The 16,682-nt window shown below is 38.0% G+C and overlaps 1 protein-coding gene across 1 annotated transcript in view; it reads left to right on the forward strand.

Annotated features, from left to right (window-relative positions):
• The window catches only part of NDUFS4 (NADH:ubiquinone oxidoreductase subunit S4), a 47,108-nt gene that overhangs the window by 6,316 nt on the left and 24,110 nt on the right, over positions 1-16,682 (forward strand). The window contains exon 2 of the mRNA XM_068666518.1: positions 16,603-16,681. Coding sequence (XP_068522619.1) covers positions 16,603-16,681 — 79 coding nt within the window. The remainder of the gene's footprint in view (positions 1-16,602; position 16,682) is intronic.

The following is a 16,682-nucleotide window of genomic DNA, read 5'->3' on the forward strand; positions in this document are numbered from 1 at the left end:
TCAGAAATATGTGGAAACAGGAGGGTCAGATGGGGAAAAGAGGTGGGGAGGGCCAAAGTTTGAGAATAGGGGGAAAGGCTGAGAAGTGCTGCTCTGGAAATGACTGTTTTTCTGTTGTAATCGGAGAAAAGTAAATAGTGCAGGAGATGATGGTAGCAAAGCATACCTGATGAGACTTCTTAAATTGCTACTCACAGTTGAGCATGTAACTTGGAATGACTTATTTTAATTTTATTGTTTCCTTCACTTTTGGAATTAGAACCCCAAAGAGGAAGATAGAAGGAATGACAACCTCTTTAGCAAGAGAAGGTTTAATAGAGAAAGGAAGGAAGACCTTTAAGGTATGTTTGTATGGAAAGATAGCAAGTAAATGAGGTGTGGGTTTGCTTTTGCAGTAAAACAGTTGAAAGCAGTGCAACAATTCCGTTTGAGTTTAGAACTGTGGGTCACTGCATATCTTTAAGAAAACATTATTTCATTCTAAAATATATTTTTTCCTATGTTTACTGATCTGTCCACCTACTGGTCTTCCTTCTACTTTGAAGATTTGAAGTGGAATAAAGAATGAGAGGAAAAAAAAAAAAGAAAAGAAAAGAAGGGGCAGAGGTGAAGTTTGTTGGCACTAATATCCTAAGACAGAAGGACATAATATTTTCCTTAGGGACTAAACAGTTTAAAATAGGTTTTGATACTGTGTTTGAAAATGATGCCTATTTTGGTTTAAAAATACAAAAACAAAAATAAACAAATTCTTTCATGGAAAAGGCTTTTATGGTGGTATTTCCTAATACCAAATATTTGGTGTCTCTAAGTTTAAGAGAAGTGTTTTTGTACAACATGTTACAGTGACTTCAAACATGAAATTTATAGATTAAGAAATGCCATATGGATACAAGAAGGGGAATTTGAATGCCAGCTGTCAATAGATAGCATTTCAAATCTATGTGAACAAAATAATAAAATTTGCTTTAGTTGCAGTGGTTTAATATATACTGTTCATTATCTGGGAAAAACTTCTTGGGTTGCAAAATAACCTTGATGTTCCCGTAAAGTAGGTTTGATATTTATGATTCAGTTACCTATCTTTTTCCACTGTAAATCTAAACTCAGTGCAGTATCTATATGTGGTTGCCCAGAAGATGATTGTTTTGGGCTCGTATTTCTGACTGGTAGGAGCTGTCACCTTTAAAGCTGTTCTTCACAAAAGCAGGTACTAGCAAAATGTACAAGTGAGATTCAGAAGAACTTAAGTTCCAAAAATGAAGTAACTTGAGAATTTAATTGCCATCTATCCCAATAGCATGCTACTCTGGCCTTTCACTTGCAACTAGCTACAGCCAAATTATTTATAATGCATCTAGCATTCATGCTATATATGTAGCATTTCTGTTTTGCAAGGAAGCAAGTGCAGTAGGAATTGTTAGACCAATGTATAGGTCTCAGTATGTTAGACCAATACACTAAGTCTCTCTGTGGCACTGTTGGTAATTTCACCTGTTCTTAAGCCCACGTTGTCAAATGGTGAGGATAGAAACACTAATTAGTTAATATGACTGATATTTTAAATTTTTGGTCGTGTTCTCAATTTTCAGTATTGCTTTTGCTGACACCTTCTTAAGTGACAAATCACCTAGTTAGAATAGTAATAATTTCTAATCATCTGCAATCTGTGGTAGTGTCTGACGCTACTCAGAATCTGTGGAATCTGTGGACATTAAACATGTTTGAAAACAATGTTAGGCATAAGATAAGTTTCTGGGAATACAAAAGCAAAATCAGTACTCAGTTCTGTCTGGGAGTAACAGGTAGTCTCATTCGTAGTTATGTTTTATCTTAGCGATGCAAAAAAGTATTTGTTTTTAAGCTTGTGCATTTTTGAGTATTTAAAAACAAACTCTGTCTGCATTTTTTTTTGTTACCGTAAGAAATTAAACTCATAGTATTCAAAGAAAATCTGGAATTGAAAGATTTTCTACCTCCTGCAACAGCTATTGATTTTTATGCTATTAAGCAAATTGGCTGTTGTATAAAAAATTGGCCGTTGTAAGAGAAAAGTTATTTGTATTGAAATGCTAAGCAGGGAAGATAAAACCTATTATAAAAAGGATTTTTAAAAAATTAGAACAAGTTTAAAAAAACCTTATTTTATACTAACAGTTTCAGAAAATTTTATAATCTACCAGAGGTTATTTGTATAGTTTCATCCATGTACGTTTTCATTCTCACAACAATACAGTGGATTTTGATAAGCTTTTTAAAATTTTTGTAAGAATTGGATTCTGAGTATGTCACAAAGTATACACCCAAGCTGTTTTAAGATTATGTGCATTATTGTTTCTAATAAAAATACTGTTAAGCTAGCAGGAGGCAAGCTGAAAATTTACCGTTGCCTTCTTTATAATGCACGAGTCCTAAGAAATGAATCACACACTTTTGTCTGAATTTTTAAGTGCAGTTGCTCCCTACTGCCCAGTATAAAAGTATGTTTTGGTACTGTTTTATTAACAAGCCACTTTTAAGCAGCAGTAATCTGTGTATGACTTAATCTTCCCTTGACCCGTGACTGATGTTGAGGAAGTAAATTAACTTCTGACTTGACTAGACAGACTGTAGGCAGTTCCAGAATGTGTGTGGGCAAACATTTCTTGCAGCTGTTTATTCTTGCAGTGTTAACATGAAAGATCTCATTAACAGCTTCTACTTATATTTAAAAATCATATTTGATGCATTTTATATAAAATATTTGAAGTCTGATCTTTTTTGAATGTGTACAGTACAAATATAATTATTCTGATATTGTCATTTGCTATAAATCTAACGAGGTAATGTCCTACTAATGTTAGTGATGCCATAAAGTCCAAAAGAAATTCTTGAGCCGTAGAATAACTATTTAATTTTTCATCTTTTCTGTGTATTTCAGTAGTTTTAGTTAGAGATTTTTATGAATATTGTATCTGAGTTCAGTAATCTTCAGAAGTACCATTTTTTCTTTACAAAACTAGAGGTGTATTTTGTAGCTATTTAAAGACCCTACAATAAACAAGTGTCTTACTACCTTTAGTTAGAAATACTGTGTTTTAAATTAAGGAAAGAAACAGCTCTTCATGCAGTAGTTTTGACTGTTCTGTCATGTATTCAAGGCATATTTGTATGTGCTGCATAAGTTATCAAGGGGAATTCTGCAGCAGTGATGTTTTGTCATACGTCAATGTTGATTGTGCCTACCAGAGAAAGAGACAAATAATCTGAATGTTGTTGTCTGAACTGCAATTCAAGAATAAGGTTTGCATTTGAAGCACCAGTTTTGCCTTAAGGGTTTATTCCATTTAAGAATAGAGTGAGTAATAGCAAGGCTAGTAGTCTCCTTTCAGGGAGCTAATAACTACTCATATAGTAGGACTATGAAAAGAGACTAGCAAAAGGAAAGAACAGTACCAGTGGAGGAGAAAAGAGTCAATGTATAAATAAGAGTACAAGGAAACACACAAGTATGGTAGCCAATTATTATTTTTATCTCAAAGGTGAATTCTCAAAAATTGATTGTAAGATTGTAATAGCTTTAAATGGAAAGAAAACGCAGTAAGATAATTTTGGAACAACAGTGTAGTCATCCATTCTTTTAAAGCAGACTTCATTTAAGGAACTTGACAGTTTCACATTACCCTCGTACCACAGCATAGTTTATCCCTCATCAGTAATTGTCTGAAGACTGCAAATGTTTGTACGATATGCTGTAGAAGGAAATACTTCTGTTTATGAACTAGAGCTATGTAATCACTACTTGCACTTAAGTGTAGAATAGCATTTGAAGTTCTGATGTGATAACTTCTGTAAAACTTAATTTGGAGACACTTAGGCCACGTAGGTTGCAGCCAACCATTTGTTTTAACCTAAGGATGGATGGGTTTTGTAGAAGCTAATTAATCACACTGGTTCCCACACAGGAAAAAAATGTGTGGTTAGTATCTTATGAGAAAGTGGTAAGATATAAAATCGGTCATTATAGAGAAACTAGATAAAAATTAAGCCCTTTGGTTTGACTGCAAAGTAATGAGGCTGAAAAACACATGCAAATATATTACATGCAGTTGATGAATCTGAGTTTAATGGAAATTAATGAGCAGCAGGAAGCTGCAAAGTCTGGCAGAGTCTTCCCTTCTTGCCTGAAGGGAAGGCAAGTTGGAAAGCAAAGGTTATCTCAGCAACAACAGGGCCCTCACTGACCAGGACACAGTCCTACAGCATCTCAGCATGAGCAGAGCTAGGTGCAATTGATAAAGTCTGTCAACAGTTCCAGACACAGCTAAGTGATAAAAGCAAGGTCCAGTGTCCATCCAGAGTGTCCAGTCAGGAGCAAAAGGAGACAAGAGACCGGTTTGAAGACAAGCTACAATGTTTGTCTCAAGTCCATCCAGGCAACAGGGTAGAAACGTGGTTGGAGCCATGCTGCAGGTTTGGGGATTGAGGGATTGAGACAAGACCCTAAGTAAGGACTGGAGATTGGTAGAGCTAGTCATGTCACTTGAGTAGGGAACAAGACCCAGAGCTGAGCTTAAATGGAGCTTCAGGTGTTCACAGAGGCTGTGGGTGAAACTGATCAGAGTTACTATGGCCTGTTAGTGCCCTCAGGGCCCTGACACATGGTCTGGCAGCCTTGGTTGTCATGCTGTTAGTGTTAGAGAACAAGCTGATGTGAAAACTCAAATCATAATTGTTCTGCCATATAAGATGGCACCATTGGTTTTCTTCTCTGCATATAACTCAGTAGGCAAAGAGTTACTGAAGTATCATCATAGAATAGTTTGGGTTGGAAGGGACATGAAGATCACCCAGTTCACATCCCCCACACCATGGGGGGAGGTCTCCCAAGAGCTGACAATAACAAATAACTTGTTTTTTCCACTCAGAGGTGTATGGAATAGATGAGTTGGAATTATTTCAATGGAGGAATAATTTGTACAGGCAGAAGAAGAAAAAATGGGCTGTGGTTAATTAAGCTGTGTGGTATTGTGGAAAGTAGCAAAAGCAGATGGTAATTGTGGAATGGTGACAGTTCGAGGAGGAATTGAGGACAATAATTTGACCTCAGGAAGGAAATTGAAGAGTAAGGTGGCTGAGATGAGGTAAATTGGACAAAGCAAGGGTGAAATAATATTATCCACAATATTAACTAGATTATCCCATTGCCATCTAGAACAACTGCTGAGAGCATATAGTTCTGAAAGTGACCTTATGTATGTCATGTTCCATTTGTGAGCCATTTGGCTGTGATGTTTATGAAGTACTACAAACAAAAATGAATAAACAGCTCTGGAATACATTTTTTTTTAATAGCTGCCCAACAGCTGAGGCATACTAGCCACATAGATTCATTGACTTTTGTGAACTGTTACAAACAGTAGTTTTGCATTAGCACTTCAAGGGATTGGTTCTCTTTTTTACTACATTTCAATAGTTTACAGTTTAAATGTTTGGTGACACTAAAGTAAGAAAGAATTTACCTTAATTTGTATGCTATATTTTATAGATTGAGATTAGTGTAAGATTGTTAGAGTATCTATTACATAAACCTGTATGCTCAGTCAAATAGGAGGGCAAAATCAAGAGGACAAAATACAAGACCACACTATGCCATAAAACATTTTGAGTAAAGATTCTTGCATGTTTGCATTTTTTGTTTAGTTTTACATAATTCAAAGGCTCTTGTTCGAAATGCTTAGGCTTCCCTAACACAGAGGTGGGCTGTGGAACATTAGTTTCATTCCTCACAGTTTTGGAATTAAACCCTTTGACTTTTGTTGTTCTTGCTATAAAGAGAGCACAGTTTTTAGTTACTGTCCAGTTATGTGAATGCCTGAATGTGTATGTGTGGGGAGAAATTTGACATTTAGTAAGCACAAACAAAGCAAATATGTCACCTGTGTATTTTGTGTTTACTCCCAACAGAATTTTTTCCCTCTTCCTTCTTAACTTTATTAGGTTTTCTAACTAGATATCATAAAATTCAGTTGATAGTTGATAATAGGCTATGCAGCATTTCTAGTATTACTTGCCTTTCAGATGACTTGCCTACTGAAGGTCCTCAGCAAGCTGTGATTTTCAAGTTGTGATCTGCAATGAAATTTCTAAGATTAGGTCTTATTCTTTAGACTAGCATGTAATGGAATTGCTGATCAGCAGCTGTACAGTTTAGAGCTCCTCTGCCACCTGACAGCAAATGGACATCTTATAAATGATATATTCTATTTCTGAAAAAGTATTAGCCAAAATCTCCTTTCTTTCCTAGTGAGTTTTGTGATTTCTACTACAAAAAATACTTAAATATTTTTGGGTCATTCTTAGCATGTAAATCTCCTCTGTCAAAAGTGTTTCCAGTCTTTTCACTACTGCTGGCTAGGATACTTTGAATTACATGCATATAGGGAACTAGAAGCACTTGCATGACTTTGTTCTGAAGTTTATTTGCAAACAAAGACTGAGTTTACATCCTAGAGGTTTGAGAAAAGAGTCTGGTATCAGCCTGGGGCTGGCTCAGAACTGTTTCAGGACTTGGAGCCCTTGTTTGCCTGGGTGCTGACATGAACTGGAGCTAGTGTGGATTTTTGCCCCAAATATTCCTCAGATCAAGCAGTTTTCAATGTGTAAATGCTTGTGCCATGCATTCTGCTGTTTGGCAGTGCTCAGGAGCATGGTAGAGACACTTGTGTAACTGCAGGAATAGTTTGAGCCTGTGTGTGTTTTCTGCCAGGCTTTTGCTGAGCCACAGGAAGGGCTGCACTGCTCTTTGCTGTGTTCCTGCTGGTGGCGGCTCACAGAGCTGGCGTTTGTCCTGGGGACTTCACTGGGGTACCACAAGTGGCTGCAATGCTCTGGTCCTAGACGTGTTGGGAACTGGAGCTGTGATTGCATAGTGCTGTGATTCGACTGGTGCCATGGCAGTCACTAGCATTTCTTTATCCATGGGGAAATTAAAGTAGAATCCCGAAGAACTAAGATCTGTCTGTTTCCTTCTTAATAAAATATTTAGTGCTTAGAAGTATTATATTAATTCAATTTCCAAAAGCAAACCAACTTAACATTTTGCTTTGGTAATACACATTAAGTTACAAACCACAACTAGAATGCTAGAAGTTATTTCCTTGTACAATTAGATGCCCAGTGCTTCTTTTCATAAATAGTTTTTTCTAACAATAAAGCGCAATCAGTTCCTGCCCTGATTTCCAAACCCGCTTCCAGAAATACATGTTTTTTCATATGACCTTCTATGTTTATGTTCTTACGCAGTATTTATATATTCCTATTTCAATTTCGGCCTTTTTTTTTTTTGGTACACAATATAGAAATTTCATTACTTTAGATTAAGTAAGTCAGTATTCCTTTCATTCATTCAGAAATAGAACTTACAGTGTTTATAATTCAATATCATTTTGCAGGCAAAGTAAAAATTATGATATGCCATTATTGTCTGAAAATGTAGTTATAAACGGGGAACTTGCTTCTCTTCCAAATCCCAAAGTTATTCGTGTGGGTTCATACTGCAAAATAGAACTTTATGGTCTCCACATGTACTGTTTGGCATTATAAACTATCCCATATTTTGTTTATTTATGTTTATTTTTGTTGGGATGTTATAAAAATAATAAAAGTATCCTGGAAAAAAAATAAAATATCAGTGACTCTGATAAGGAAGGCATTTTCACTTTAGTTACAGTATAACAGTAATAAATTTACTACTGAGGAAGCATTATCCCGCTGTACTTAAGTTCGTCTCTCAAAAGTTCAACTTTACAAGCTATCTGTATAAAAATGCAGTATATTGGGCCTGAATACCATAATCTGTACTGTATCTGACATGATGTAACAGGCAGTCATTAATGTCTGCATTTTACATGAACAAACATTATGCTAATTTGTTTTTAGTCTACTTAATTGTAGTGTGTGACTAGGTTAGATGTTGTGAAAAGTTCTGAGCTGACAGTTTTTCCATATTCTTGTTGAGAATTTCAGGGTGGCTATATGTTGTGAAGCTTCTATTCTTCATAAATGCCTTAATATATGTAAAAAAAAATTGCTTTTCTAAGAATGGTTATCTCATTTGTGCATCAAAGGATTCAGTTCTGCCTCTACATACACACATCTTCTGGTGCTCTGGTCATTCATTATCAGAATACTTAAAACTCCATTTAGACTTACTTCTTAATGAGTGCCTGCATTTTTTTATGAGGTGCATGAAGTTTTCTCTAGGACATTGTTTCATCTCTGTTGTGATCTGGTTACATGTGCCATGACAGCTGGTTTTCTTTAATATATCTCCAACAGTTGACCAAAAGGGGGTGCTAATAGATCAAACAGTAAGATGTGTTGCATGAAGAGGTTAAGGAGCCTTTTTTTCCTGCAACTAATTCAATCTTAACTCCTAGATTAGTACAGGTAAATATAAGTTTTTGCATCTGGGTGTCGTATATAACATGCTAGTGGCAGTGGTGCTTTTTGTGGAAAGCAGATTCATGCGTTGAGAATATGGCTGCTTGTCATCTTTTGCTAGGCTTGTGGGACTTCCTTGTGACACTTCCTGGTGTTCTCTTCTGCAAGACTTCAATGTATTTTGCTGCATATGTAGTTAAATAAACAAAAGCATGTAAGTGTTAAACATTGGTTGTTGGCAGATATTTGAGAACTTCAAATTTGGTGATTTTTACAAGTTGACTATAGATATCCAAAGTTACCAAGATAAATGTTTAAGCCAGACACCTTAGTTGCCTTCATCCAAATATCACGGAAGACTTCCGTTTTTGACTGTTTGGTTTCTTCACTTCATCAGAACTGGTTAATTAATGCCATCAACAGAGCAGCGACCTCTTAATTGTCAGAAGGGAGAAGACATGTCCCTGAAAGCAAGGAGCTCTGCTATGTCCTTATTCTATGGCAGGATAAGATGGTTGAGAGACTAGTACCTGACATATATTGTGGTGAAGACTAAAGAACTTCAAATGGCTTCGTAATGGACCTCTCCATTTGTGTAGCTGAGATGCAGATCGTATTTGTGACTTCACCGACTGTAGGTGGGGAGTAATGTCTTCTCACAGAAGACATGCATGTGGTTAGTTGATCATAGAATTTGTTTTTCCAAAATAAGTGAAACTTATATAATTTTCTGCAAATTCACATTTTCTCTAGTATTCATCATTAATTCATTCACTGTTACTGAGCTAGTGTGTGAGTCTTTTTACAAGTATTTAACAAAAAGACTATTTAGTGTACTCTTTGCCAAGTTTCTATGTTTCTACTCTTTCTATTGAGTATAACTTTGAATTTACTATGGGAATCTAAAACAATAAGTTGTAGCCTTAGCCCAGTCTGGATGTAATGTTCCAGCCTGTAACGCCATTCTCAAGAACAGTGCATTATGAAAGAAAAAGTGACCTTAGCTTTTTTTTTTTAAATTCCTAACACCAAAACCCAGAAATGTCATTAACATGTATTGTTTTATAGCAGATCTTAAAGCTGAGTTCATGCTGTGCTGGGCCATGATTAAACTCATGCTTTAAAAAAGTATTATAAATAGTTATTTTTTAAGGGAAAAGCAGAAAGTAATATAATAAAATGATAATAAATTATAGGATTACATAATGATAATTTTGGAATTGATTATGCAGGATCATGTAGATCAAGTTTAAGGAATTTAAATGCCCAACACAATACTCTGGGGGTGGGAAGGGAGAAAATACCACTTTTGTAATTGTAAACCAAATGACATTTTGAATTGTTCTTGTTTTTGTTTTTTTTGGAGCAAAAGAACTTGCTATAGGTTCATTCAAAGTTAGTCATGTTTGTGGAAAGACAAATATACCTTGTTTGTGTGACAGACTAATGTGTAAAGAACACAAAAGGTATCTTCCATTAAGACAATGGCTAGGAGATTTAAGAGAGAAAGTATCCTTGGGGCGAAGGGAGATGGTACTAGATGCATCTTAACCAGCTGTAGCCAGTCCTCTTTAATGGCAGAAATAAAACTAGAGGCTAGGAGACCTTGGTTTGCTACAGTCCAAGAAGCTGCAGAGTTGATTAGGTGCATGAGCATGTGAGAAAGTACCAGGAAGATTATAGAGGACATGAGTGATTTTTCTATAAAATATTAATTTTACTTCTAAGTAATTTTGAGGTTTTTTTTGTATTTTTTGTTTTAGAAGACTAATTATTCTATTAAAAGTCAGTCACACCTCTGTTTGTGGCAAGGTCATGGGTCACATCCTCACAGAAATTCTGATAAAGTACGTGGAAAATAAGGAGGTGATTGGTGACAGCCAACATGGCTTCACTAAAGGCAGGTCGTGCCTGACAAATCTGGTGGCTTTCTGTGATGGTGTTTCAGCATTGGTGGATGGGGGGAGAGCATCTGACATAACCTATAAGGGTTTGTGCAAAGTATTTGATGCTGTCCTATGTGATATCCTTGGCTCTAAATTGTAGAGACATGGTTTTGACAGGTGGACAATAGTGAGTAAGGAATTGGCTGGATGGTCGCGCTCAAAGAGTCACAGTCAACAGCTCAATGTTCAGGAACAAGATTAGTAACAAGTGGTGTTTCTCAGGGGTTGGCATTGGGACCAGTGCTGTTTAGCATCTTTGTTGGGGACATGGACAGTGGTATTGAGTGCACCCTCAGCGAATTTGCCAATGACACAAAGCTTTGTGGTGCTGTATACATGCTGGAGGGAAGGGATGGAAGGGTCCAGAGGGACCTGGGCAAGCTTAAGAGGTGGGCCTATGCAAACCTCATGGAGTTTAATGAGGCCAAGTTCAAGGTCCTGGGTCAGGACAATCCCAACCACCATTACAGGTTGGGTGGAGAATGGATTGAGAACAGCCCTAAGAAGGACATGGGGCTGTTGGTTGATGAGAAGCTTGATAAAACCTGGCAATGTGTGCTTGCAGCCCAGAAAGCCAGCCGTATCCTGGGCTGCATCAAAAGAAGCATGGGCAGCAGGGTGGGTGGTGATTCTCCCCCTCTGCTCTGCTCTCATAATACCCCACCTGGAGTCCTGTGTTCAGCTCTGGTTCCCCAGCACAAGAAGGACATGGAGCTGTTGGATTGAGTCCTGGGGGAGGCCATGAGAATGGTCTGAGGGCTGGAGCAGCTCTCCTACAAAGACAGGTTGAGCAAGTTGTGTATTTTTTTTTCAGCCTGGAGAAGAGAAGGCTCTGGGGAGACCTTACAGCGGCCTTCCAGTACCTAAAAGGGTCCTACAGGAAAGCTGGGAAGGGACTCTTTGCCAGGGAGTGGCGTGACAGGACAAAGAATGATGACTTTAGGTGAAAGGATAGGATATTTAGGTTAGATATAAAGAAGGTTATTTTTTTTTTTTTACTGAGAGTAGAGGAGGTTGCCCAGAGAAGTTGTGGATGCCCCATCCCGAAGGCCAGCTTGGATGGGGCTTTGAGCATCCTGGTTTAGTGGGAGTTGTCCCTGCCCGTGGTAGGGGGATTGGAATTAGATGATCTTTAAGGTCCCTTCCAAACATTTTGCGATTCTATGAAACCAGGCTTTTGCATTTAAAAGCTTGTTTTCTTCTTCAGTATCTCACTCTAAGAAAAATGCTTGGGCAGATTCACAATGGATCTGGCCAGCTTGGAATTTCATCGCACTGTTTATTAGATAGTTAAGTTTGAAGGAAGTTTGATCTGTATTTTGAATAGGAGATGAATAAGCCTGGAAGATAGCAGGGTGTATTGTTGCTATATCTAAAACTTTCTACAGAGTTTCTGAACATTAGAATTAAATTACATTAGAATTAAAGGTCTGTTTATTTAAAATATTTTGTTTATGGTAATTTTAAATCAGAGCTTGGTTTGTCATGGAATGGTAGAAAATAGGACTCGAAGATACCAACATGGGGAAAAAAAAAAAGCATAAGCAGTCAAGAAAGGCATGGTGTTGTAACATGAAGCCATACTGCTTAGAAAGAGAAAGGAAGAAAACAGATTCCTGTTCCAGAGGTCAAAGAAAGGAGAATCGTATGAGAATGGAACAGTAAAAAGTGTATTTTACACTTTTGCAATTCGGTCTGTCACAAAAAGCCTCCTAAAGGTCCATGGTGTACGTGGGCAGAGGCAAGTATTAATTGGGAATTTTGTATGAGTTACTTTATTGTTGGGGACAGAATAAAAGGTTGAAACAGAGTAGTCACCTAAGTGATTTAGATTTTATGTTCATTTAATTTGAAGGTTAAATAAGTGTTGTCAAGATTAAGGGGAGATATGAGTGATGAAATGATATTTCTTGTCATGGGAGTTTGAAAAGAGAAGATATCATGAAAGAGGTTTGTTTCATGGTTATCTCCTCAGTTAAGTTAGGACTTGAAAGTGCTCTGAGTTTGTGTCACTGAATGGGGAGGAGGTGTTGACTCTACTGGGGATAGAGATGCCTTGTGGAGGGGTCTTAACCAATTAGAGGGCTGGGCAATCACCAACAATATGAAATTTAACAAGAGTACATGCCAGATACTGTACCTGGGAAGAGGCAAGCCTGGCTGTATCTACAGACTGGGGGTTGAGAGGCTGGAGAGCAGCTCTGTGGAATGGGGTCTAGGTTGACAGCAAGTTGAGCCAGGAGCCAGTCATACCCTAGGGTGCGTCGGGCACAGCACGGCTAGCCAGTCGAGGGAAGGGATTGTCCCACTCTGCTTTGTGCTGCTGCTGCCTCACCTCCAGCACTGTGTGCGGTTTATCGCACTACAATATAAAAAGGGTATTAGATTATTACAGAGTATCCACAGGAGGGCTACAAACATGGCAAAGGGTCTACATGGCAAGATGTATGAGGAGCAGCTGAGGTCCCTTACTTTGTTTAGCCGAGAGCGGAGCAGGCTGAGGGGAGGCCTCATGGCAGCCTGCAGCTCCCTCACGAGGGGAGTGGAGGGACAGGCGCTGAGCTCTGCTCTCTGGGGACAGCGACAGGACCCGAGGGAACGGCATGGAGCTGGGACAGGGGAGGGTCAGGCTGGGGGTTAGGGAAAGGTTCTGCACCCAGAGGGTGGTCGGGCACTGGGACAGGCTCCCCAGGGCAGTGGCCACGGCACCAAGCTGCTGGAGATCAAGAAGCATTTGGACAACACTCTCAGGCACATGGCCTGTTTTTTGGGTGGTCCTGTGCAGAGCCAGGAGTGGGACTTGATGATCCTTGTGGGTCTCCTTCAAGCTCAGGATATTCTGTGATTTTGTGATTAAGTGTCTGACACTAGGGACGAACATGCAATGAATGAAACTTGTTGAAAATGAAACAAGTGCTCTGGGAGTCAAGTAACGCTTTCTATTAACTTTGAAATAATAATATTTCAGATCACATGATATTTCAAAGTTGCTGCTATATAGGAAAGCTCCAGGGTACTTCCCTATGAGAGATGCAACAAATGGCAGTGTCAATAGTGTGTCATCATTAAAGCAAAGCTGCTATTTTATGTTGTCTTACACGGAGAGACCTCCATGGACTCCAGATTCTTAGTCTAGTCCAAATGCCCATTTACAACCAGTTTTCAAACATGGAGTACTTAAAGAAAGTTCCAACTCACTGTAATCTGGGGCTGGACAGAAGTCTGCATATTTAAGGAAAAAAGGTTGCAAATTCCGGTGGCAGGTGAGCTTTTTCAAAAATCCTGTAGTCAAGTGAAATGGCCTTTGAAAAATTATGAAGAGGAGCAGAAATTGACTTAGGCTAGTAAACTGTCTGTCTGCTTTTGAAGAAGAAGAGCTAAAACATCACAGACAGCCTTCCAATTCATCCCATCTGATGGAGACACCTTGTGCAAATAAATTAGCTCCTTCTGTATGCGGTTTTGCACACCTTTAATCTGATGGGATTTTTACCAGTATCAGTAGTTTCCTGTTAACATTTATTTTTTTTCAAAAAGGCAGAAATTTCCAAAATGAACAATCACCTGAGTAATAAGGATGTCAGGTGACATAATGCTGAGTGGAAATAGGTTTGGAAGGGCATGGCATGAAATACATTACATTTTGTTCAAGTTGCATCTATATTACAAGGATAATGTGTGATTCTGATCAGCCTAATTACTCCAGTCCTAGCTTACATAAACCCTTCACATGTTCATCAGACCTTTTCACAGAGCAAGGTTCTGAAAACTTCCTGATTTATATCAGATTATTTTCTATCTGGAAAAGATCAATTTGATTGTATGGGCCAATATTCTTTGGCCATACATTAAATAACATAGTGAATACCATATCACATGGTGTTCTAGAATAACCGTGGAATACTATTTTGATACTAAAATTCCTGGGATGGAGGGAGAAACTTATTTTCCCATCGCGGTGTTTTGCCTTGTTTAATGTTGTGCACTTTCAGCTGCTTCCCACTGGAACTCATGTAATACTCCTGTTAAGAAACTTTTAGGATAACTTCATATTGGGCATGGTTTTGAAGAAGGACTATCTAAAAGCATCTTCATAGTATATTGCAGTTATAGTTGTATCCTGTTTGCATGACATACTTGTTCGATATGTGCAAATTAAAAAATGACAGCTGTGTTGTTCTCTGAAACAGAGCTTTTGAGCTAACAAAGTAGTTATCATTTAGATGTGAAATTCTTGCACTCCCTGGCTTCTGCCAGAACTATTACTTCAAAATAAACTTGCAGGCAAATTTTGTCGTTTCAGATACGTGTCTGTCCATATCAGAAAGTGGAGTGATTCTATAAACTTTGTGCTTTGAGTTCATTTTTCCTGACATGGAGGCTTTTTGTTGTTGCTATTTTCAAATCAAAGATAATTTAATCGCATGTATTCTATGTTAGAGGTGTAGATTGATGGGAATCTGCATTTGAGATATTACTGGACTGAACTTTCTTCCATTTGTGTAGATCTGTAAGATTTTTGTGACTTACTTGATAGTCACTGATTTTAAATTTCTTTCTAGTGTAGGTTTTACCTCCTCAAAACTTTACCATGCCAGTATTGTCTGAAAATTGAATGCTCATTTTGTTAATGTGTTAAATCCAGTACAGCTATTCGTTTGTTATGTGGAATTATGACTGGCTTTTTCCAAAAGATCAACTTAGTATCTTCAAATGTGGCACAGAGGGACATGGTTTAGGGATGGGACACAGATGTGGGGACACGGGGGGACATGGTTTAGTGATGGGACTCAGTAGTTCTTGTTGATGGCTAGACTTGGTAATCTTGAAGGTCTTTTCCAACCTAGATCGTTCTGTGGTTCTGTGAGTCTATGAAGTGCATTTTCACCAGAATCCACAAAAATTGGAGAGGGATTTAAGACTAGAAGATGTGGGTGGATGCATGCATTATAGGGACTTTTCCCATGGCTACACCTTTCATGTTCTTATTGGCCTTGTAAAATGCTATGTAAAGTACACTGTTGTAATTTTTCAGGTTTTGAATGACTGCGTGCAAGTTACCTCATCCCAATATGCCCTTCAAATTATTGAATGTGAAGTGGGGGGACATTGAATTTTGATAGTATTGCAGATTTTTTAGTGTCTTGGAATTCTGCTTCAAAAGCTGTGGAGTTTTTTGTGGAGGCAATTGTGGATGGTTTCCTCAAAAGAGAGGTAAATGTTATCAGTAGTATTAAATTACTAGAAGTACAGTTGTAAGCATCCCATAGAGAAAGTTCATTTGCATTTGCAAGTATGTCTTGTTTCCCAAGTCTGGTAATCTGAAGAACAGTTGAAACTAAAGTGGCTTAGCCCCTCTTACTGTTCAGTTATTTGTATTCTTGCACTATTGTGCCTCGTTTGTTTAAAGTGACCTTAATTAAATGTGAAGCACACTACTAACTCAGAGAATTGTGCTTTCTGGCTTGTTTCACTTGCTGTTGAGTTATTTTGCCAAAAGATGATTTGCACTCAAAAGGCCTTATCCTGACATCAGTGACATAATGCAAATTGATGACAAATTTTGTTTCTCAATTCAGTGGTGGGGGATTGGGTTCCATATTTCCATCTTCACTTTGCAGGTTTAGCAATTATGCAGAAAGATTAATCATATTTCTTGGAAGCTAATAAGCTGGCCCATACTGATTCAGGAGTGCAGCAAAATAATTGTGAGCTTTGCCCACTCAGAGATAATAAACTGATAATTCAAATACAATTTTTTGTTTTTTTCCTTTAAAAAAAAAAAAGTTAATATTCTGTTGTTGAAGCCTAGAACTGGAGCTTTCCCATTACAAAGAGGTTTAAGATTTTTTTCCTCTGATGCCATCATTTTAAGGATCAGAGTTCCAGAATGCTTGCAGCAGCCTTGTATTTTTCTGTCTGTTCGTGACAAACCAGCTACTGTACATTCATATAGAGCAGTACAGTCCTTGCCACTGGCAGTCTCTCTGTGACAGAGAGCCTGTAGGCTGACATAAAGTGCAGCCTGTTGTGAACTGCTAAGTGGGAGTCTGCCAAAAACTCAGCAGACAGAACTAATTGGGGAGAAAAAGGATTTTTGTGCCCTCATCTCTCCCTCTTCCATTTTTTTTACAAGACGGATATTGTTAAAGTAACTTGTTTATGTAAGATTTGTCTGCCTCTATTTTCTCATTGCATGAATCATTTTTTAACTTCAAGTCTTGCACCGCAGGTCACTGAGCACTTCCACATGGCGGCTGGCACAGAACCAAACTCGAGACACGCAACTCATCACAGTTGATGAAAAATTGG

Source organism: Anas acuta, chromosome Z (assembly GCF_963932015.1).
Source record: "Anas acuta chromosome Z, bAnaAcu1.1, whole genome shotgun sequence".
Taxonomy (NCBI): Eukaryota; Metazoa; Chordata; class Aves; order Anseriformes; family Anatidae; genus Anas; species Anas acuta.